The sequence below is a fragment of the Gymnoscopelus braueri genome, assembly GCF_963280865.1.
Source record: "Gymnoscopelus braueri genome assembly, chromosome: 3".
NCBI classification, from domain to species: Eukaryota; Metazoa; Chordata; class Actinopteri; order Myctophiformes; family Myctophidae; genus Gymnoscopelus; species Gymnoscopelus braueri.
This window is the reverse complement of record NC_137612.1, coordinates 3,605,045-3,628,946: the sequence shown is the minus strand read 5'-3', so window position 1 is coordinate 3,628,946 and position 23,902 is coordinate 3,605,045. Positions and strand designations below refer to the sequence as shown.

Here is a 23,902-nt window from a genome sequence, read left to right as displayed (position 1 = left end):
TATTGGTACTTTTACTTAAGTAAAGAATTTGAGTACTTTTTCCACCACTGAAATGCACTTACTTTACACCACTAGGTACCATGTATGCAACACATTTATTCTGACAAAGTGGTATAACTTATCAAAGTTAAGACAAGACTGGTCACACATTAATTGATAGTGAAACACACATGAAACAATGTTGACAAATATAACATGAAAGGATATGTTAAATATAGTTTTACCTGCTCACTGGGATGCTCAGGATCTCTTTGATGTTCCACACGTTCGGATTCATTGGCAATGAATTACCTATTAAATTAAGCATAAATAAAAAGTTAGCTACATTTTTATATAGCTTTGACTATTGCTCATATTTTATTTACCCAGAGATACCATCATGAACTTAGGTTTAGCAAAGCTAGCTGTGTATCTATAGTCGACTCATTTGTATCTAACTTTAGTAAACAAAAAAGCATACTTTTTTATGCACACAAATAAATAATGATATGTTTTTGATGTGTTTTTGAAGTGTTAGTTCTTTTAATTTAGAGTTTAAAGCGACTCACGTGTTGTGATTCAGACGGTGAGAGAAAATAAATGCTATTTAATGAAACCGAGAGAAACATTAATGAATCTCAGGCTTGAAGGTTCAATCATCCCGCCTAAAGTACAGCGCGAGACTTGGTTACGTCATCATTGGCTCGAGCTTGCCAGAAAAAAGGAAAAAAAGAATGACACGCAATGTTTTTTTATGAATTGGAAACAAATTCAGTGATGTTTTCCCCCAAATCATTTAATAAATAACGAAATAAAAAAAATTACATGCAACATTTTTCAAGGAAACAAATTCAAAGATTTTTTCCCCCCCAAAATAATTTCATAAATAACAAAATAAAAAAGTGAAAGAAATTCCATAAATTAGAAAACAAATGTTTGAGACGTAGTGAAAATATCAGATCTACAAGCTCACAACGCTTCGCATTGTGACGTGTTGTGAGCATAGAGTTAGGTTGTGACTGTGAGCTTGTAGATCTGCTATTTTCACTAGTTGTTCTCGAGCCATAGAGTATAATGCTACATACTACATCCAGTAGGTGGCAGTATTGCACATAAGCAACAGTCGCAAACCCGCCATAAAATGAAAAGAAGCAGAGGCACAACGTCAACGAGCAGCAGCAATACGTCGTCGTATGACGGTGTCGCGCGCCAGGAAATAGCAGACCTACAAGCTCACAACGGCGTAGAGGATTCGACGCGTTGTGAGCTTGTAGGTCTGCTATTTCCTGGCGCGCGACACCGTTGTGCCCACGAAGCTTAGATTACAGGCTTCAAGCAATGTTGCCATGTCTGCTTATTATAAGCGACTTTGGGCTGGTTATTTCCGTAAAGTTGCTTGTAAATAATTGGTTGCGTTTTGCGTTTATTTTTTTTTGGGGGGGGGCGGGGGTTGTTTTTAAAGTGTAGTTGCTTATTTGGGCTTGTTTCCTAATGTCGTTTAAACCAGTGGTTCTCAAACATTTTCATGTCAAGGACCCCCACATTAATATGTATTTTAATGTCCACACAGACACAGACTCCTCCATCTACAAATATGTTGTGCTTTCTTTTCAAGATTTGTTTGAACTTGTAGATCTAGAGCTTATAGATCTAGCGCTTGTAGAATAGCCTATGCATGCATATAGGTTTTCGCTCATGTGGCCTATTCGTCGCTTCTTTTGGCCTTGTTTTCATAGACCTGCTTGCTTATTTCTCTCGCACGACCTGGCAACGCTGGCTTCAAGCAGTGCTCAGTCAGTCTATGGTGTTGACAGACAGACAGACAGACAGAAACAGATTACAGTTTGACATTACACACACACACAACCACACCTCAAGCTATTGTTTGTGACTGTCGAGACAAAGTTTGGTGAATTAACTGCTGGGTAAGTTACCTTTATGGTTTATTTACGCCTTGCATATATATTAGCAGCAACAGACAGTACTGACTTAGTGTGAATGACAACACGATTAACGTTATAAATAATGCTATGTGTTGCTGTAACTCCTCCTGTGCATATTCCAGCTTCTGATAGAGCAATGATGAAGTTATGTCATCTCAGTACAGTATGCAACAACCCTCCTTGATTCTGCAGGAGTTTCCTTGATTTCAACCACATCTCCTTAGAGGACTCCTTGATTGTAGCTGTAGTATACAACCCTCGTAGACGTATTTATGTTTCTGACGTTTTCAATCTACGAGAGTTGTAGGGTTCACGCCCCATGGAGACCTGGACTTTCTGCATTATGCCCCGTAGACACCCCAAACATGTACAAAATGAAAATAAAGGTGCTTACCCCCAAGCCCCAAATGTTAACTGGCTCTACGTGGTAGTAGTTTAATGTAATAATCCATATCTTTCAATAAAGAAGTGTTTTAATGCCGTCTGTGGCCGATTCTGTCGGAAGTTCCCAATGGGCGGTAGTGACGGGGCGCATCCGGTGAAACCCAGAATTACACTAAATGTAAACAGGAAGTAAACGAGGGTGAAAAAATGGCGTTCAGCCACAGACGGCATTAAAACACTTCTTTATTGAAAGATATGGATTATTACATTAAACTACTACCGCGTAGAGACAGTTAACATTTGGGGCTTGGGGTTAAGCACCTTTATTTTCACATTTGTACATGTTTGGAGTGTCTATGGGGCATAGTGCAGAAAGTCCATGTCTCCATGGGGCGTGAACCCTACAACTCTCGTAGATTGAAGACGTCAGAATTATAAATACGTCTACGAGGGTTGTATTCTACAGCTACCTTGATTGTCATGTTTTCCTTGATTTGGTATCAAACTCCCAAAATGTAGGACACTGTTAAAACATCAGAGCCAGAATACTCTCATTTCCAGGCAACTAGCTGTGTTTGTGTTGTTGTTGTTGTTGTTGTTGTTGTTTACTTTTAATTCCATAGTGTAACTATATCAACTGAGATAGTAAATGCAGACTCTCTTGTGTATAGTTGGTTGGTACATTGTGAGAGTTCACAGTCATTTTGATGTCTTTGCTTCCTCTAAGGTTCCATCATGGCTTCTCTGTCATTCCTCATGATCTTGGCAGCAACTGTGATTCTTATCAGACCCGAGACGCCTGTAACTAAGGTATGCAATGAATGTTATGTTACTTAACTGTAAAGAACCAACTGGGTTCTAGGCTGGACCAGAACTTTTGATTGATTTATTGAATATTGTATTAACAGTACTCAGTGGTACAATGGTGCTAAATGGATAACGCCTTGTTTCCATTGTGGTCCTGTGTATTCAATTCATGGAGACATTTAAAGACGTACTGTACAATGATATGTAAGACATCATCAACACTAGTAGCAATAAAACGTATATGTACTGTAAACATTTGGCGGGGCGGGTGGGGGGGTCATTTCTGGTGTTAGACAGACAGGTGCTCTTTTATGGCAGTTTTGAGGGAGGGTAAGGAGTCACACTTTTTTATGTCTTTTGTTAGGGCATTCCAACTACACTTGACTGCCAACAGTCAAGTATTAATAGGCAGTCAACTATACCTGACTGCCAAAGGTGTCTAATCGGAAGTACAGGGCTTCAGGAAGTTCCAGCTGGACAACATTTAGCTTTGTACTTCTGGTTAGACACTTATTTTTCAGACTTTATCTCCTCATGAGGTGGAGATCAAAGTGGGTATGAGATTAGGGTTGTTCAAGGGTAACCGGAAGACTTGCCCCAAAACACACTCGCCCCCATTTATTTTTGCGGACCGCTCACCCCCAGAGGTTCTTGTATTCTTGTATTTGTTTTACTGAGGTTAAGGTTAGGAATAAGGTTATAGTTTAGGCATAGTTTTACTGAGGTTAAGGTTAGGAATAAGGTTAGGTTTAGGCATAGTTTTACTGAGGTTAAGGTTAGGAATAAGGTTAGGTTTAGGCATAGTTTTACTGAGGTTAAGGTTAGGAATAAGGTTAGGGTTTAGGCATAGTTTTACTGAGGTTAAGGTTAGGAATAAGGTTAGGTTTAGGCATAGTTTTACTGAGGTTAAGGTTAGGAATAAGGTTAGGTTTAGGCATAGTTTTACTGAGGTTAAGGTTAGGAATAAGGTTAGGTTTAGGCATAGTTTTACTGAGGTTAAGGTTAGGAATAAGGTAGGTTTAGGCATAGTTTTACTGAGGTTAAGATTAGGAATAAGGTTAGATTTAGGCACAGTTTTACTGAGGTTAAGATTAGGAATAAGGTTAGGTTTAGGCATAGTTTTACTGAGGTTAAGGTTAGGAATAAGGTTATAGTTTAGGCATAGTTTTACTGAGGTTAAGGTTAGGAATAAGGTTAGGTTTAGGCATAGTTTTACTGAGGTTAAGGTTAGGAATAAGGTTAGGTTTAGGCATAGTTTTACTGAGGTTAAGGTTAGGAATAAGGTTAGGTTTAGGCAAGTTTTACTGAGGTTAAGTTTAAGAATAAGCTTAGTTTTAGGCATAGTTTATTAGTTTTACTGAGCTTATGTTTAGGAATACCTGGTGGCGACCGTTCCGAGGTCGCCGGATTTGACCCAGGGCGAGTGTGTTTTGGGGCGAGCGTTCTTGTGTTCTGTTCAAGTAATGAGGAGGAGTTAATGACTGGTTGATCTTCTTCTGTCCATAGGCTCTTCATCAAAATTCTATAGAATGCTGTGGCGAGAAACAGAGAGTGAACAGTTCATGTTCAAATGTCACTCACTGTGAACCAGGTAATCTGCCCTCAGTTACATGGCATGGATCACTAAACAGTTAATGACAACAGACACTCAAGTTCAGAGTCATATGTGTGAACAAGTTAGGCGAGTTATATGCTTGTAATGTTTTCACTTATTCAGGATGCTATTTGCGTGTCCTGGAGAACAGCAACACTGTTTGCATACATTGTGATTCAGCAGCTGCGGACATGGAGAATTTAACAGCCTGCAGCTACAGTAAGCATTTGGGGTTGATTTTTCATCATTCTATTTGCCATTGGTTAATACAATGCTTGCATATTACATTACTTCAGGTTTTTGATTTGTCACTTTTTGTGTGTTCACTAGATTACACTGTGGAGAGAAAAAATCATACAACTGTAACAACTGTCGTTCCTAAAATTGGTAAGTAACCAAAAATTATATTGAATCAGTATTTCCAAAAAAAGAGTACTGGTTAACTCTCTCAGTGCCACGCCCCGACATATCCCGAGTTTTTCCCGAGTACCCTCAGTGCCAGCACGAGAAATCCCGAGTTTTTACTTTTGACTGTGGTCGCGTTATTCTGTTTATTTTTCATGATCACTTTCGCTTCCTGATACATCAGACTCACCCGGAACTGGATGTAAAAAAAAAAAAATCATTTCCGGGTCACGTTGTTTTTCTCCGGTGATTTTCGGCCAGAATAGGGGAAGTCACGGTTTTTCACACGGTATAAAAAGCGAACGGAGAGGTCCACGTCTACTCTCTTTGGTCTGGGTGACGATCAGTCATCGTAGTCGTGTATCGCATCGTAATTTAGCGCGATCAACGATTGTCGAAAATGTCAACATCCGGTTCTGACCGGATATGACGTGAGCCTGTTTGGGAGGGGGCGAGTGAGCCAGCGAGATCATCAATGTGTCGATTTGTTGCTCTCTACTGGTAGAACTGTATTATGGGTTTAAAACCCCAATCAGATCATTTATTTGAATGAAAAATTACAAAATTACAACAACAAAAAAAAACGCAAATTCCTGGCAGTTTGGGAGTACTTTATGAAAATACTCTTGGCACTGAAAGAGTTAACATTGTTTACTTATTGATTAAATCAAGTACCTTTTGAGATGTCATATGGATCCATTGGTCTGTGTATGCAAAGTATACTTCTAACCAGAATTACAGGTCTACAGGAAGTTCGGTTGGCTGCAAAGGTACTGGTACTTATGATTAGACACTTTTGTCAGTTGTTGTTTTCCAGGCTTTAGCTTCTATTGAGATCGAGATAAAACTGCGCACCAATTTTTGAGGGGAGCCTTTTGGGAGGTCCCTCCCTCGTGCCATTTCACACCAGAAATGTAGTACATAATGGAAGCAAGATAACATACTTGCCCATGTCATTCCTGCTATTACCCCCCTATATCCTCTGCCTCCTGCATCTCTACCACAAACAGCCTAATCTCTCAAGACAGATTCAGCTCCGAATGGGTTCCCAGATTGCAAACAGCTTAACATGTTAACTGAGATGAACTAAGATGAGGGCAAACTAAAGCCAGGAGCCAGTTAACTATCACATTGATTGTAAATAGAGGTGTTACGACCCTTTGTCTAGGGGTCTAAGGGCCGCAACATAAAACGAAAAGGACAAAGGATTTAAAACGGAATATATATTTATTATAAACAAAAAGTAAACAATTAGCCTGACTCTGTACAAACAAAAGCTCATGAAATGAACACATCTCAGTTTTGCAGCTAATTTGAAGTGTAAAAGCAATGATTTATTGATGGGGGAGTGAACATACAATGCTTGCTGAGTGCCTGTCTCAAGTTGTCTGCAATGCAGCTGCAAGATTAACGAGGTAGGAGGGCACTTGACATCACTGCCTCAGGTGATAAGTGAAACTAAAACTGACTGATGGCAGCCAGCTCAGTTTGATTATAATATAATTATAAATAATAATTATGATATGAAATTATTATTATTTGTCAAATATTCTTCTTGTTCTTCTTGATAAAGGCCATCGGTGTCGGGCAGGCCATTACAAAAATCTTAGGTAGCCAGGCATCTAAAGGGGCAGGTGCTCAAGCATCCAAAGCCCCCCCCCCCCGCCCCTCGGCATGTGCCTGTACTAGTTGTTGAAACAACCTTTGACCTTTTGCACTGTATGACTTGAGAACGTCATTTATGTCAGTGAGTGTGCGTATTGTGTTATTCCATGTGGCTGTTTCAACAACTTTTTCCTCACCAATGTCGATCACAATGGTATGCCTTTGTTATTGTAGGCCTATTGATGTCCTGAGGCAGTCTCAGGCCCATGGACTCAGGATCCGGGCCCTTGTGTCAGCCATATTCAGCTCCCAATGTGCAAGTCTGACCAATGATGGCCATATGGAACTACATTCCTCTTCTTCCCCTATATTATAGCAGGTTGTTCCCTTTCATTAGGCTCACGTTTTTAGGTCTGTTAGTGCCAACTACCAACTGTACTGATTCCGTTGCCAATCCATCAAGTGTGTTGCTGTCTGTCTAATGTTGTCTCATGTTCTATAATTGTGTCTTCGAGCAGGAGGACCAGGTGTGGCGGCCTCTCTCCTTCTTGGTACTCTGATGATCAGCCTTTTCCTGATTCTATCTGTTGCCTCCTTTTTCTACCTCAAACGCTCAAACCGACTTCCAGGCATCTTCTACCGCCGTAACAAGGGTAAGTGATACACAGGCCATACAATGAGAATATAGGGAGGTTCTGTGGAACTTGATCAGAAGAATTTAAAGATGCTTGAAGTAAATGGCCTATTTTCCATGCTATGAAGATCCATCTTGTTAATATTGTCTTGTTTAATCAATGAAGTGGTAACACTGGAAGGTAAAGGACAGCCTCTTATGAATTAAGTGTTTTCTTATGTAACATTATTTTTCATGTACTTGCACAGCTTTCATATTCCAGCCAAGTGAAACGGTAAGTAACCTTTCATGTGTTTCATAACGAACCATAACTTACATTTGAAGAAAATGTATGTCCATGTTTGATTTATTAATTTATACTGTACTTCACTGTCTTCGAGTGCGCACGTCATCATATATCTGTGTAATGATGGTAGTGATGATTCTTTGCCTGTCTCAAGAATTGCATTTTTTTCTCTTTTATAGGCTGTTATGATACCCTCATCCTCAGGTAATAATACTACACTTTTGTGTTTTGTTATAACAATAACAGAGGCCTCTCCATCTCTCCAGCTGTTTAGTAAACAGAACATGCATTTTCTGGTGGGTTGACAACTACATCCAATCAGGAGAGAGTACCCATTTATCAGCTTCAATATTATAGTGTTCCAGTTCCAAATGTGTGTCTGCTCATTCCTTTGTGTCATCACTTCCAATGTCACTTGTTTATCCTGTATGAGTTCTCACTCCTGATTGGATAAAATTGGTATCCTGGCCTGAAAATGTATGTAAAGGATGATGTCGCCCATTTTCAACCTATCTTCATATAATTGGTCCTCACTAACGCTCATGATGAAATGGTAAAAAAAAGTCTGTGTCTCAAAGGAGGGCTGTGGACACTTCAGAAACCCGCCTACCAGTGACATCATTGTTAGGCAGGTTTCTATTTTCAAAAAATATATTTTTATTTAAATGATAATGAACGCAAGAACAAAGTCTTCCATTATAGCACGATAACTTTCCAAGAATAGAAAGCCTGCCGTTTCTATTAGCTTGGATTCCCCATCGATGATGTCACTGGTAGGCGGGTTTCTGAACTGTCCACAGCCCTCTTCTGAGACACAGACCAAGTAGACAAGAATGGTGCCATATTATAAAGAGCATTAGTGAGGACCAATTATATGACGATAAGCTGAAAATGATTGAAATCATCCTTTAATGTTTACTAAAGAGCTGAAGAGATGGGGAGATGAACAAAACACTCTATAGAGATATTTAACACTTATTTTAAGATGTACACATGCACACACACAAATATATCTAAAGACATGCTTCTTAATATTACTTCAATTTGAAGTGTACTGTAATTATCTTTAAGTTGTCTGCAGACAGATATCAGTAAAATTAAAGAACCCAGGTGTGTTTAGGAAGTCAACACTGGGTACAAACTGGTTTCATCATGATCCTTTCTCTCAGTTATGCTGTTTTTATTTTATCTTATTATTCTTAAGTGAGGAAGCCAAGATATGTCAGAAGGGATCGGCCTTCTGCAGCGAGTACTGTCACAATACCCTCCACGGCAACCACCAAAGTCTATAATGATGTGTAGTGGTGTTTCAGCGTGTAGGTGCTGCTACGAGGGAAGAAGAAAGCCTCAGGAAAGATGGACATATTTCTTAATCTTAACATGTGAAGGACTGCCAGTGGCGCAAAGACGTGGCATTGTATTTAAACGGTGGTGGAATGTAACTGTCATTAAGTATCTGCTCCATTGTGGCTGTCAGTCACTCTTTCTGTATTCAGTCATTTTCAATGTCCTGCTGAAACACATAAGAATAGATGCATTATTGCACTGACCGCGCCTTAGAGCCACCTGTATGATAAACAGTTAGTCTATTTGTTGCTGTAAGACGACAGATGTGTGATGATCAAAGTAAGTTTTGTCAAGCGACATGTCACGTGACACTTTTTTCACCAAGGCAACAATTAGGCTTAAAGGGCAAGACCACTTTGGTAGATGTTTGGGTTGTGTTGTTACCTTGCCATGATGTAACTCCAAAGGTGGACAAGAAATCAAAAATAATTGCTCCAGTGATTAGAAATTCACAATTCAAAATATGCTCTTCATTGACTTACATCGTACGCTGAAACCGTTCTCAAAGACACTGTTTTAGCACAAACGAACGCAAACAAAGTTGATCCAGACAATATATAGAGCATCACCAAACCCAGTACTGTTTTTTTTTTATTGTTAACTTACTTATTCGGAGGAAAACCCGGACTGGATCCGTGGATCCGGATCTGGATATTCAAATAGTAAAATCAACAGGAAGTTAACCTTTTTATAAAATAAAAAAACAGTACTGGGTTTGGCGATGTTCTATATTGTCTGAATCAACTTTTTTGCGTTTGTTTATGTGCTAAAAGAGTGACTTTGAGAGCTGTACAATGTAAGTCAATGAGGAGCATATTTTGAATGATCAATTTCTAATCAATGGAGCAATTATTATTATTATTCTTGTCCACCTTTGGAGTTACATCATGGCAAGGTAACAACACAACCCAAACCTCAACCAAAGTGGTACCTTTAGGTGTGCATTGCTCAGTGGACTGCTTTTGTCATTTACGTTAAATCAGAAGCTTGTCAAGAACCTGCACTAGTGTAATGTACAGTATTTATGTTGACTGTTGTTTGTAATGTAAGGCTAATGAAAGTGGATTTGCAAGATGCTGGGTTAACCTCATGTGAGCTATGGTGAACGATGCCAGTGTCATCAATTTGAGCTTGATCTTTTTTGGTAAACAGGGGAAACAGTGACGGCTCCATATCATTGGTGTAATCCTCTGCATTGCATTTGTTTGCACATGTGGTATTTATTTCCATAATTCCATTTGGATCTGTGAGTTTGAATTATAAGAATCGTAACAACAGAAATGTTATTTCAAGAGCAATAGTGTGTTTTACTGTGGTGGACTTGGGGAAATGATAGTGAGAGGAATTGTATTGGACATCACTGAGGTTGATGTTTGCTTTCCAGACTATTTGAAATTGCCTCTTTAATTACCAATACATTACAATGATATTGTTTAAATTATCTTCCAGTTAACTTAATTTTGAACATTAAACACACTATCATTTCATGCCATCGCATTCCTAAACGTGTTCTTGTAATACAGTATCATTAACAACAAGAAACGGTTAGCTTTTTCCCCTTAAAGGGCAGGCGTGTTTAAAATCCCATTTTGGGGTCAATTTAGAATATCTAGATAACCAGTTGATTGTTCTGAAACATGGAATTGCCAAATGAAAATGCACTTTATTTGACCGCACTTGTCAGCTATTGAACCGTAATCTTTTAGAAATACTGAATACATAACGTTACCATTCTTTGATATTTTTTTTTACGATGTGATATTATTTGTGTTCGTTCTGTATCTTTGCCAAATGTTTCTAATGTTTCCGCTCTTTATGTCATTACTGGGCTTTAAATGCAGCTAGGAATTGTTACTATGGTGACCATTTAATTACATTTTTAACTGTGATGCATTACTTGTTAATTTATGGGGCCTTTACCAACACTCTTTAAACAAAGTTGGTTGCCTGTATTTGTCTTGTTGGGTGTTTGTCTTGTCGGGTTTTATATGTTCACTGCATTAAGCTTTGGAGAGGGCCATTTCCACCTTCAGTTTATTAGCAGAATCTGATGTTAAGCCGGTTATTCCAAGCAGCATAATATTCATGTTTTTTTGTTTTGATTGTTACATTAGCTGTTGTACAGCCATCCATACAACTAAACATGTGTAGATATACTGTAGTTTTATACAAATAATTTATTGTATATATGTTTTAATTCTAGTTTTGTTCTGAAGATGTTATGTATTGTTTACAGAAATAAAGCACCTTTCCCATAGTTCCTGATTCCCTACTTTATATTCTATATGTTATAACACTACTGTTCCAAAAATACTCTTTAAAGTATTAGGTTTTTGTCAGCTGCACGTGGTTCCAGATAGAATGACTTGTAATTGCAGTGTGTGAACATTAAACACCTATGAAATAAAATCACTTCTGTCACCAGGCAGGCTATTGTTAATACCGCTACTAGTGATAAGCCAGCTCATTTAGGTTAGGTAACTGTCCTAACCTTTGTACAAACTCCCATCATTTGGAGTTTTTAAGAAAGGGAAGAAGATACCTTACAGTGATTGGCTTTTCATTAGCTGCTAACTCTTGAAAAGAGCTAGATCGATATACATGCTCTGCTTAAAAGTCTAAAATCAAATCTTTATGACAAAAGTAAATGTTAAATCCAAGTGAAAGCAGTGGGTAGTGTTTGGCTGATAAACATACCGTATTGTACAATTTTGCTTTCAGACTTACTAAAAAAATAAGTGTTAACAAACTAACCTCTGGTAAATAAAGGTCAGAATCCCATCATACCCAATAAATCATAGCATTCGATTTTATTTATATAGTGCCAAATAACACCAAAAGGTAGAGTGTGAAGAAGTGGTTAGTGACCATTTTACATATTCCTAGTTTTTACATAATGCCTGTAAATTGTGCTAAGGAAAGGTTTGCATAGCTCAGTTATTGGAAGAGTTTAATTTATGGACATAAATAGCAAAAATATAGTTTCACCCTAATTATTATTATTATTATTTATTATAATTATTATTATGCAAATTATGGTAATGACAAAAGATTGGTTATGGCAAGATAATAATGTCTGGACATGTAAACATAGACTTAGTCTACGAGTCTATCTAAGACCATCTCTCTAAGTTGAAAAAAAACACATTTTGCATAATGTTTACAAATTATGCTAATGAGGAAAGCTTGCATGACTGCAACAGAATAGTTTCATTATGATCCTTGACCCTCAGAATATTAGATAATGGCAGCACTCATTTGCATAAAAATGGGACATTTTGATTAATATAGCTCAACATTTTGTACACACTTAGTTGACGATGGCAAGGGAGAAACTCCCCCTTGATGGGAAGAAACTACGAACAGAGCCTGGCTCCCGTTGGGCGGCCATCTGCCTTGACTGGTTGGGTTGAGAGAACGAGAGAGGGGGGACACAAAAGTAACTAGTGGTGTAAAGTAACTAAGTACATTTACTAAAGTACTGTACTTTAAAATGTTGAGGTACTTTTACTTTACTGGAGTATTTAAAATTGCTATGATTTTATTTTTACTCCACTACATCTCAGAGTCAAATATTGTACATTTTACTCCACTACATTTATTAGAAAACTTTAGTTACTAGTTGCTTTGTAGATTTGGATTATTATTTCAAAACATTAACCACTTCCCTAAATACATTTCGGCCATTTGAAAATAGCCGCTCTACAAGCTCACAAGCTCCCAGGGGGGGGGCTCTTGACCACGCTGGGGGTCCCCCCCTCAGAATTTTTTTAACAGAGTAGATGTAATTTCCAGTATTCTGGTGGATTTTGGGAGTTTGATACTTTTATCAGGCTTTACTTACATAGGATCCATTAAAAAGTTAAAAGTAGCAATAAAAGAGCCATATTTAATAATAACATTTTGCTGGGGACCCCCCGGAACCCCCCCAAGGACCCCTGGGGGGACCCCACTTTGAGAACCAATGCTTAACGCTTTTTGAAAGTCCTGAAAAAAACAACAAGACTCGCGCAACAAAAAACGGCAAGACACACCATCTCCGGTTTACTTCCCGTATCTGCATATTCTCACGTCTCGCGTAGCTATCTGCTGGGCGGACCCCTTTTTAGGAGACCGGAAGCAGGTTGGCGTCCACCCATATTCTTCATTTTACGTATGGTCCAGTATATTATTCATTCATATCAGTCACTGTATTCCAGTGGGGCAAGGCAGCCTACTGTAAGTCTTAAACAAAATAAATAAAACATAACCCTAACCCTCAACAGTGGGATAAAATCAATATGGTAACGTCTTATGCAAATGAGCCATGCGGTCGAATGTAAACAAATCGCTAGTGCAGTCTGGATCTGTCATGACCGTCATGGATGAACTTCAACCTGGTGTTTGCACTTTCTCCATTTTTGACCAGTTCATTCATCTACATAAATGTTCGGATTTCAAATATAAAGTTTTTGACCCTGGTGAGGGTGGGAGTTGAAAGTGTGACTTGTGATTGTAAGGCAGCTGCTCCAATGTTCCCCAGCTTTAGCTCAGCCAGAAGCGCTCTTGACTTCAGACCACAAGATCATGAGATCGAATCCCAGCACAGGAACCTCAGCATCTGAGCAATCTGGCTCCCATGGGTCTATTATCTTTTTTCGCCTTTAACATAAAGGTTGCTGGACAATATATAGAGGATGAAATGCATAATTTATTAAATAATATAAAGGTAATATCAAATACATTGTAAAAAATTTGAGACAGACGCTTTATTAGCAAGACAGTCTTTTATTATATTATTCCTCATTTTGCTGGTTTCCCCTGAAACCCCTTTCCTGTTACAGAGTAGAACTGCCTTAGAATCCCTGCTGATGATGTGGCCATAGCTGAATGGTTAGAGAGCCTACCTGGCAAGCCATAAATCCCAAGTTCCATCCCAGGCCTCAGCAATGCGTCAAAGTGTCCCTGAACAAGACACTTAAAAGAATAGTTCACCCAAAGAATACTTATTTTCTATCAATTACACACTCCATGAACCCTTGAATTCATGGAGATTGACCACGCCCCCAAGCAGAGTAGATGTCATTTCCAGTATGCTGGTGGATTTGGGGAGTTTGACACTTTTATCAGCCTTTACTTATGTAGCAGGGCAGTATGCATTAATATATAATATAGCCAACTACGCCACCTGGGGAGTTGCACCCCAGGAAATATTATTATTCTTATTACATGTAAACCAACCACCTGAACATATATTACTCCAGTCTGTTCGTTGTACATAAATGATCAAGGGCAGAAACAGTGTTTTAGGTCAATGTACAAAAAGCTTTATTGTAATATAAAAGTGTAATCTCATCAATAAAAGTAACACAACATTTAATAAGCTAAAAACAACAGGCAATGCACTTAATGATAAAACCTAATTGCCTATAGGGCCAGGGCTGGGGGTTTAAGGGGGAGAACGAGCAGGCCGGCTGACCCAGAGGAGGGGCACCCCAATATGGAACAACAAACAACTAAAAGGATTTCACACCAAGCACAGCAAAAGGGGGGGGGGGGGGAGGATTACCACCAACCCAACTGGGCAGCAGTCACCTGCTCTCTCACACCGAGGAGTCCCCAGCCACAGGCCTGTAAGACAGGAAATACGGTTTAGGCAGTGCAGGGAAAATAGAGGTAACTGGATTATTTATAATAGTACTTGTATTAGGTGATAATATATATATATATATATATAATATACTATAGTAGGATGCCGTCTGTAGGCCTAGTCTCGCCAAAATAAACCAAACAATAAGCAATAATACTAAATAAACAACAAAGCAATAATGCTAAATAATAAACAAAATAAACAAGGAGGCTGAGAGCCTGAGTGTGGACGGTTGCGTCAGAAAAGAGTACTTCCACGGCCGTGGAACGGGGGGAAGGGAACCTCAGCGTGGAGCGTCGTTAGTAAGGCGTGGGTGATTCAAACCCTGCAAAGCAGCAGGTGGTATCACAGTGCCTGAAACGATAAGTGGCCGTGTCATTCTACCAATTTATAATACTAATGTTCATTAAGACAGGAGCAGAGAGACAGACAGTAACGTACCGCTATGCAGCAAAGGCGGAAGCCACGATGGCCCGCTTGCAGCGGCGGACACCGGTAGAATAACTGTAGTAATAATAAAGGCCATGATTATTATAGTGCCGCTATGACATAGAATTAACTTGTTATACTGCGGAGAAGGAGGACCACCAACCTACCCGTTGTGCAGCGTGAAGCAGCACGCACGCCCGGCGCAAGACGCCAACAAGGTGGGTAGACACACCGAGGCTACAAAGGACACAAACGGTCATGGTCAAGTTCAAGACCATGTACTAGTACGCAGCATAAAGTAAAGTGCATTAACAGCAAGATGGAGAGACATACCTGCGCTAATGCGCGATGCGAACACAGGCAGGCCAGCCTGGACTGGTAACAGACCAGTGTGGAGAGACAGACAGCTAACTGTGTTTGGAGGTGCATTGCTTTAATACTGTTGCCAATCAGCCCACTGATGAGTGGGCGGAGGATGGGCCGTGGGTAGAATGGGAGCCAACGCCCATCCTGCTACACTTACATAGGATCCATTAAAAAGTTAAAAGTAGCAATAAAAGAGCCATATTTAATAATAACCACTAGCCTAATTACTTAAAAATGACTATCTCTTTAAAATTGCATTGGACTGGAGTTTACATAAAGCGACAGTAATAGAGTAACATTCCCATTCTCTCAGAAAGAGAGTTTTTTTGGTGTGTGTGTGTGTGCCAGAATCAGAGAGAGAGAGAGAGAGAGAGAGAGAGAGAGAGAGAGAGAGAGAGAGAGAGAGAGAGAGAGAGAGAGAGAGAGAGACCACTCACACCTTGCCCACTCACACCTTCCAACAAAAAGAACAATCAAATACTGCCATTGTGATTTGCATATAACATGAATGGCCGTGGCTGCATATCAGTGGGGGGCCAAACAAAAAGGGTGGAATCCCCCAAAACAGGATAAGAACAGGAGAAATGGAAGAACAGGAGACGTCCAGGAGATGGGGTCAAATAACAGGATTCTCCTGGTGAGAACAGAAGGGTTGGCAGGGTTTGAAAACTTGTGAAATGGGACAGTGCATAATGAGTACTTTCTACTTTTTGTACTTTAAGTACATTCTTATACCAATACTTTTGTACTTTTATCCAAGTACATTTTGAATTTCGGACTTTTACTTGTAACAGAGTATTTCTACATTGCAGTATTGATACTTTTACTTAAGTAAAAAATGTACTTTTTCCACCACTGCACACATAACACAGGCAACAACAATACCAATAGCGACTATAATAATGGCCCACAGCCATAATAATCCACGGAAACCCTCGATCCACAGGAGAGGAGCCGGATAGTTCTAAATATGGAGATTCTAGGAACCACAACTATTGTGTTGCCCTAATCGGTATACTGATCTAAAATGCCTTCTGTACTAATGTAAATACTTTTGATGACATGTAATAATCATACATACAGTGAGTAATTTGTGTAAAATAGGCTAACGATGAACATTGTTGGCGTTACTTGGGCTTTATAAAACATATCTAAAGATTACATAATGTCTCTGCCTTTGTTTTGATGTAGTATAATACACTAACCTTCATACCTACAGTATAACAAACGTGATAGGGCTTCTATTTTGGGGAGAAGGAAACACTACACCTCTGGATGGGAGGCAAGGACATTTGGGCCAGTAGCATGCAGCAACTACATGTGACTAGACATGCTACTCTATTTATAACTGTTGAATGGCTCGAGGTCCCAGTCTGACACATGCAAGGACAGCAGGGACATGGCAGCAGTGTGCCTCCCTGCAGGAAGAATGCACTGAAAGGTTTAATCAGGAGGCTTTGTCCTGGTGCAACAGGTAGGTCCCTCATTCTTACAAATAGGACCTAAACGAAAGAGCAACACAATCCTCTTGCCCTTAATGATGTCTAGTAATGGATTTATGGTAGATATATAGTGTACATAGCATTTTAACAACAGCTTCCACTACCTTCAAGGTTAAAGAATAACCCTAACTACCACTACATCTCTCTCTCTCTGAAAATATATAACACAATAATAATGATAATATAATGATAAGTTATAAAATTTAATAATTACTTGTTCATATCATTTGTAATAATATTAACATTTATTTACCGTATTATAACATGAATAATGTGATGACAAATTATAGAGTGACATTGTTTGTTAAACTGATATGCTGTGCAGTGACACCAGACCGCTGAACGTTTTGTATCTTGGCTCATATGATCTGTTTTCTAAGTGTGGGTTCAAGGTGTATTTTAGGGTCTTAGGAAGTTGCCGCCGCTTCCCTCTGAATTTCTTTTGCCCTGGTTTGTCAACAGGTCAACTTTTCTAAGGCTTTGTTGAGTTTAAAAGTGTATTTATTTCTGTTCATTAAGTAACATTTACACCAAACCAAATGAAATGCATTTCTGTAGTTGCTGACACAGTGCCTTGAAATGCTTTGTAACTTAAGATACATCAGGCATATGAAGTCTCTAATGATTTTCCCGCTAAAATAAATAAATAGTGATCTTCTTGATGTTTTCCTGTTTTCAGATAAAAGAGCATACGAGGTGTCACAATGGACGACTTAGATCACAGCATACACATTGCAGAATATGACTGGATACACTTCTGTGAGGAGAGTGAGGACTGCAGTCTGCTGCAGCCGACCCTTGCAGACCTTGAAAACTCAAGCCTAAGTGATTCCGAGGATTCGGCCTTAGAAACGGATCAGCATGATGATGAACGGCAGAGCACCGCCGCAACAACCGCTGCATTTCAACCCAGCGCTGTGCGACCCACAGCAGCAGAAGAGCACTGCACCGACAACACAAAGCAATCACTAGAGGTTAATCAGAGTTGCACAGGAAGAATACAGCGAGGTGACCTTACAGTCGACAAAGAACGGGACAATGTTCCCACGAGGAATAGTGAGGTGGAAATTGAGTCACATGGGGACTCACCCATATGTGTCCACTGTCCTGGAGAAAACACCCTCACCACAGACAAAAATCTAAGCAAGGCTGCAGACCAGATCACAGAAGTGCAAAGCTACAGCATAACGAGTGATCTTTTTCTTGCAGACCAAAGTGAATCTACAAGTGTTCTGTGGCCAGTCGCTGATAGATGCCACAATGTTTCAGTGTCAGCATCAACGGATGTGAAGAAGGCAGATGACGAAGTGCCGAATGACATTAGGACATTTGGCCGAACAACATCCATTCAGGAATCTGACCAGATCATTCTCCAACAAGCAGAGTTCAGCAAAAAGAAGCCGGACAGCACAGAGGGACTTGAGTGTGAGGCAGACAGGAGTGCTGGCTTTGGAGAAGAGAAAGAGCGTTGGTTTGTGACTGTGAATGTCCCTCCCATGCAACAGCAAAGATTTGCTACCCCATTGGTAAAAAAGAAATGCAGGAAAAAAAAACGTCCTATTAAAACTAATCCCACTTGCCACGATGGACAGGGGCTTGCGTTTGAATGTCACCGAGAGTTAGAGACGACGCAACCTAATGAATCTGAAGGAGGGACGGCCATGGGAGGCTTCACACAATCATATCAAAGCTTAGAGTTACCCGTGAACATTCACAGTGGATCCAGTTCAGAATCACCCCACGTGTATACTACCTCTTTGAGTTTGGGTGAAGAAAAGGATGTCTCGGATAAACAGGAAATGTCTCATTTTGAGGAGGCAATTACCACAGAGTTGACCATGGACAATAACAAATGTGAAACATTCTTCTCACAAGTAAGTTTAGAAAACCCAGCAAACCTCCCAACGCCCAAATTACATGACATGTTTACACGCCGAGATGGCATTACTACTGAGTCTTTTGAGGAGGATTTTGAAGATAGTGTAGAATTCTTCTCTACTACCAGTTATGATTCTGACAGCTATCTCTCAGCCACTGACTCGACAGAGGAAGATCAACACCTATTACTAGACTTCTTCACTGAAAAAGAGCCACTGAATATACATCAGCTATCACAGCAATATACCCCATCTATGACTACAGAGAATGATGTACACGAGTTCACAGGTAATTTTAGCCGTGCACAAGCCACAGAAATGCTTTCATGTGACACGCACAATAAATATTTCAGCACGCTGTCCAGCAGTGTAGCAGCTAGTGTTGAGTCATCACTGGAGGGATGTCCCTCACAAGGCCAGGTGGCACAGCAAAGTCAAAGTCACGAAAACACAGTTGGCCAGGCTCACGTTGTGACCCCGGCGATAATCCCATGTACTGATCACAGCCCTGACACCATGCCAGAAGACAAACCAACACGTGATAATGACAGGCGCAGCTCAACATCCCACCTGACTTTGGAAATACCCGACCTTACAGACGTGACGCCTTCACCATCCGATCACCTTGGAGGTAGCCCACTCCCTCCTCTCCCTGATCTAATGGTGACCCCTTGCTCCGTGGAGGAAAGCCCCGAAACGTACGCCGATTCATTGACCTCTGCTCGACCTGTGTACGCCGTGTCCGCCTTTTGGGACGAAATGGAAAAGTTGACAATTAAAGACATTTTACAGCTTAGGAGTGGGAGCCCTTCTCCCTGGGAAACGCAGGCTATTGAAGAAACAGATTCCACAGATGCTCAAACACACGTTATGGCTGGTGATGCACAATATCTGCTGCCCGACGGGTCTCTAATGGATTCATCGGATAACGCCGACTCTGGCTACTTCACACACCTCGACGACTCCAAGCCGGATCGCTCCAGCTGTGAGTTTTCGGTCTCGTCGGACTTCGAGGAAGAATATTGGCAGTTCATCGGTGCCAGTAGAAATCCAAGTCCTGACCCTCAGGAGGACCTAAAGCAAGAAAGCCAGAGGACAGCAGACTCTCCTTCATCATTCACAAGTAACATACAGGAGGAGGACAACATGGTCCCTGTTGGGAAGGAGACGTCTGTCGCCGTTGAGCAGCTCACGGGGCAAGGCTTTCAAGATCACACCTCCAGTCCCTTCCTCTCCCCTGAACCTGCATGCACCAGAGGGATAACAAAACGCAGAAGTATGCACAATATACACGAGCACCTTGACACAGAGATTCAGCAGAAAGACGAGTCTTCTGTACTTCACCATCCAGATAAGAGCTTATCTCTCAGCACTTGCCTGGCCTTGGAGGAAAACACATTGTTCGATGTGAGTGACAGTACTACGGCAAGTACAAGAACACCCGCACCTCTCCTCTCCAACAGCGACATACTAGACGAGAGCTACCGCATAACTTTCCCAGAGGTATTTGAATACCTTTTTACAGACGATGACAGGCCACAGAACAACTCTGTAGGCCTGTCGTTGGATAAGACGTATGACTGCTTCCTCTCCGACTATGGATCTGAAATGGCACTCCCTCCCTCCCAGGATTCGCAAAGCGGGGAGAGAAAACCCATCCCCATCTTCTCTTGCTCTCGCCCCTCTGCCAGAGATCTCACATTCCCAGAATTAGACTACCTTCTATTTCCTCAGGCCACGTATGTCGAGTCTGAGGAAGAGGAGGACAGTTCTCCCATCAGAGTCGTGTCTCGCTACATCATGGCTAGTGATGCTGCGTCATCGGTGGCAGGCACAGACGGGCTACTCGTCAACCCAAAAAGAGGGTGCAGCAGCACTTGGAAACGCTTGTTCTCCATGAGAAGAAAGCACGTCCCAGGTAGGAGCTGGTGCCGAAGGTCCGGTGCCTGGGTGTGTCCGGCCGAGGCCCACATGATGCCCGTCAGTTCACCCGGCAACCAAGCCCTTGTCACGTTCAACGAAAAAGGGGTCACCTCGTTTCCAGCCGAGTTTTTCAGAGTGCCACAACCAGAGGCGCAGAGTATACACACGTCCGTTTCTTTTTCAAGTGAGTGCAGGTCCTCTCTTTGTTTATGTACCGTCACTAGGTTGTAACATATATCAGTGGTTCTCAAGCTTTTTCATGAGAACTGTTTTTTGAGAGCCACTGCTCAGACTGCTGTATGTGATTAGATTGAAATTCACTCATCATTATGCAACTGCCCTTGCATGTCTCTTGTAGAGCGAGGCGGCCTCTTCCCCAGGCTGGATCAGTCTGATATGTGTCTTGTGTCTCTTGTAGAGCGAGGCGGCCTCTTCCCCAGGCTGGATCAGTCTGATATGTGTCTGGTGTGCATCGCCATGGCCTCTTGGGTCCTGACATCCTCTGATCCACGGGCAGCAGATGCCTGGAAAACAGGTATGTACTGTAAAGTCTTGCGTGTGATATTCCACTGCGGTGGTGGAAAGTAACTAAGTACATTTTACTTCATTTGAAAAACGTTTGAAAACTTGAAATGGGACATTCTGCATAATGAGCACTTTTACTTTTGGTACTTTAAAGTGCATTTTGATGTCGATACTTTTATTCTTTTACTCAAGTTAATTTTGAATGCCGGACGTTTACTCGTAACAGAGTATTTCTATATTGCAGTATTGATACTTATAAGTAAAACATTTTTGTACTTTTTCCCACCACTGTTCCACTGCTTGCAAACTGTGATCCCTTTACCCGATAACTTCTGTTTGTGATTAAACCCTTGGTGTTTAAAATGAAAAATACTAAATATCTATTACAGTATCAACTATATAAACAGGGGGTTGACTTCTAAAGAGCTAATAATAACATTTACTGACGTGCTTGTACAGCTCTGCTGGCAAATGTGAGCGCAATCTCAGCAATCCAGTACCTGAGGCACTATCTGAAGAAGGATCCACCGCAAGATGATTCTTGATATACAAGGGGCAAAGAAGACACATTTCCAAACATTTTCACTTGGGTCCACAGACACTAAAAGTATATTCATACCATGGATTACTATCGCTAATGTGCAATTAGATATCAGCTTCCAAATCATAATATTTCTTGCAAATAGTTCAACTGTTTTAACCCATTAAGACCCTAGGAGGCCAATTCTACAAATGCCTTCTAAATAAGTGGTTCTCAAATGTTTTCGTGCCAAGGACCCCCAAAAATTATATGTGTTTGGCCGCGGACCCCCCAATCTGAAAATGTTTTGTGCCAGCCAGGGACCCCCAGAAGAGAAGATTTGTGTAAAAAAAAATCTAAATTATTCCCCCAAAAATTCAAACACTTTCAAGATTTTTCAATGTTTTTAAAAAATAGCAGATGTACAAGCTCAAGCTGTGAGCTTGTATATCTGCTATTTTTGAGAACCACTGTTCTAAATATTGAGAATTTTCTGAAAAACGTATGTTGATATATATATATATATATATATAAAATGACAGATGGTTTCCCGGTTTTAATGGGTTAAATACATTTGGTTCTGGGTAAACAGTGTTGATGTGGACCATTACATACTGTAACACATACGTTTAATGGCTGCTGTTATATTATGTGATATTCTGGCTACGTTCTAGTTTGTTTCATGATTGTTCTGATGACTTTCTTCCAATAGTGTGTACATGTATTGGTGTGTGGGCGTGTGTGAGGCATCATATGCTATGTGTGACAACTTTTAAGAGTGTGTAAAAATGTAAGTTATAGATTTTGGGATGGTTTAAGTGTACAGCAGGTATGTTTGAAGAAAGGATAAAGTAGGTATATGGTCTGCTGATGGGGATATACATCCAAAAAGGTGTTGAAGACTCCTTCCTGACAGATCTGATGTAGTGCAATATGAGAGAACGTGATGGAATGCAATGTCGTTGAGCTTAAAGAGCAGTAACTTCAAAATATTTTTAAACAAAGCTGATCTGTGTTGAACATTAAAGATTGTTGTTAAAAATAAAAGAAGAAACGCCCCCATGAAGATTTCCCTATGATGAATAATAAACATCTAGCATTAAAGATGCTATGTGTGCCCCTGTCATAATCATCTTGACGTCTAGGGTGATTATGCTAAGTGTTACTATTAAAGCAGATTTATATGTATAGATGCAACTGCTATGCCAAATGATTGCTGCAACATGCTGGCAAATCAGACAACGTGGCTAGTGTAGGCCTACATGTATTATGATTCTTCCTATACGACTTTGTGCAATAAAGTAAAGACTGAATATAGTATTACTCTCCTCTTCTCTGTCATGTTGACTGGCTGGGTGTGTGAACAAACAGTAGGCGTGTAACGATTCACTCAACTCACGACACAATTCGAATCAGGATACTAGGTTCAAGATACGAAATTTCACGATTTTTTAAACAGACAAATGACCGAAAAATCATTTTCTTTCCTCTTACACAAATCCAGTATTTTTCTTTTATATTTTTTACAATACTGTGTTTTCTCTTATCCTCTCCTCTTTTCAATACAGTTACTCTTTTTTTTTTTATATCAATTCTCTTACAAAGATCCTGTATTTTCTTTTTTTGGCAATTTTTTGCATCGTGATAATCGTTTTATTAAATCGACTTAAATTGTCACCAGTTTGAATCGATTTGAATCGATTTACGATAAATTGTTACATGCCTGACAAACAGCACCAATGTGAGTACGCAGGATCTCCAGGAAGAGAAATGTCAGTACCACCACAGTACAGTATTTACCAAGCACTGACTGTCTCTATAGCTCAGTCAGGTCCTACTGTACAGTCCTACTATACACTGAGAAACTCTTGTCTGTCGGTCTGTATCCATCAAAGGGTTTGTCCAATCGATCAAAAATTGCACATGTGCATCAAGCATTGGCATACTCCCAGACTGACATAGGCTGTTCCCCATTTTCCCATACAGTGTATGTAAGCTGCTTATTAGCATTTTTGGCATGTCTATGGGGATCTGAACATGGTCTATCGATTCGAGACAGCGGACTATGGGAAGCAGGAATGAAGCTAGCCGTCCTTGTCCTTGGGAAACTTCATGATGACATAGCACTAAGATAAAACTCGAATGAG

At 40.3% G+C, this 23,902-nt stretch overlaps 2 protein-coding genes across 5 annotated transcripts; both read left to right on the top strand.

Moving 5' to 3' along the window:
* Window positions 1-1,788: 1,788 nt before the first annotated feature.
* Window positions 1,789-11,234, top strand: cUnh1orf159 (chromosome Un C1orf159 homolog). Of its 3 annotated transcripts, none has more exons than XM_080423979.1 (9): window positions 1,789-1,904; window positions 3,034-3,116; window positions 4,620-4,704; window positions 4,831-4,926; window positions 5,038-5,094; window positions 7,236-7,370; window positions 7,600-7,625; window positions 7,817-7,841; window positions 8,842-11,234. In XM_080423979.1, the coding sequence occupies exons 2-9, from the start codon at window positions 3,042-3,044 to the stop codon at window positions 8,937-8,939; spliced, it is 597 nt and encodes a 198-aa protein (XP_080280105.1). In that variant the 5' UTR covers window positions 1,789-1,904; window positions 3,034-3,041; the 3' UTR covers window positions 8,940-11,234. The 3 variants fall into 3 exon arrangements, with proteins under 3 accessions (XP_080280105.1, XP_080280103.1, XP_080280104.1); XM_080423977.1 differs by having other exon boundaries at window positions 7,233-7,370; XM_080423978.1 differs by lacking the exon at window positions 1,789-1,904 and having other exon boundaries at window positions 2,919-3,116; window positions 7,233-7,370.
* Window positions 11,235-16,789: 5,555 nt separating this feature from the next.
* perm1b (PPARGC1 and ESRR induced regulator, muscle 1b) lies at window positions 16,790-22,129 on the top strand. 2 transcript variants are annotated; one of them, XM_080424093.1, is made up of 4 exons: window positions 16,790-16,882; window positions 17,590-20,894; window positions 21,129-21,245; window positions 21,695-22,129. In XM_080424093.1, the coding sequence occupies exons 2-4, from the start codon at window positions 17,615-17,617 to the stop codon at window positions 21,778-21,780; spliced, it is 3,483 nt and encodes a 1,160-aa protein (XP_080280219.1). In that variant the 5' UTR covers window positions 16,790-16,882; window positions 17,590-17,614; the 3' UTR covers window positions 21,781-22,129. The 2 variants fall into 2 exon arrangements, with proteins under 2 accessions (XP_080280219.1, XP_080280220.1); XM_080424094.1 differs by lacking the exon at window positions 16,790-16,882 and having other exon boundaries at window positions 17,174-20,894.
* The last annotated feature ends 1,773 nt before the right edge of the window (window positions 22,130-23,902 follow it).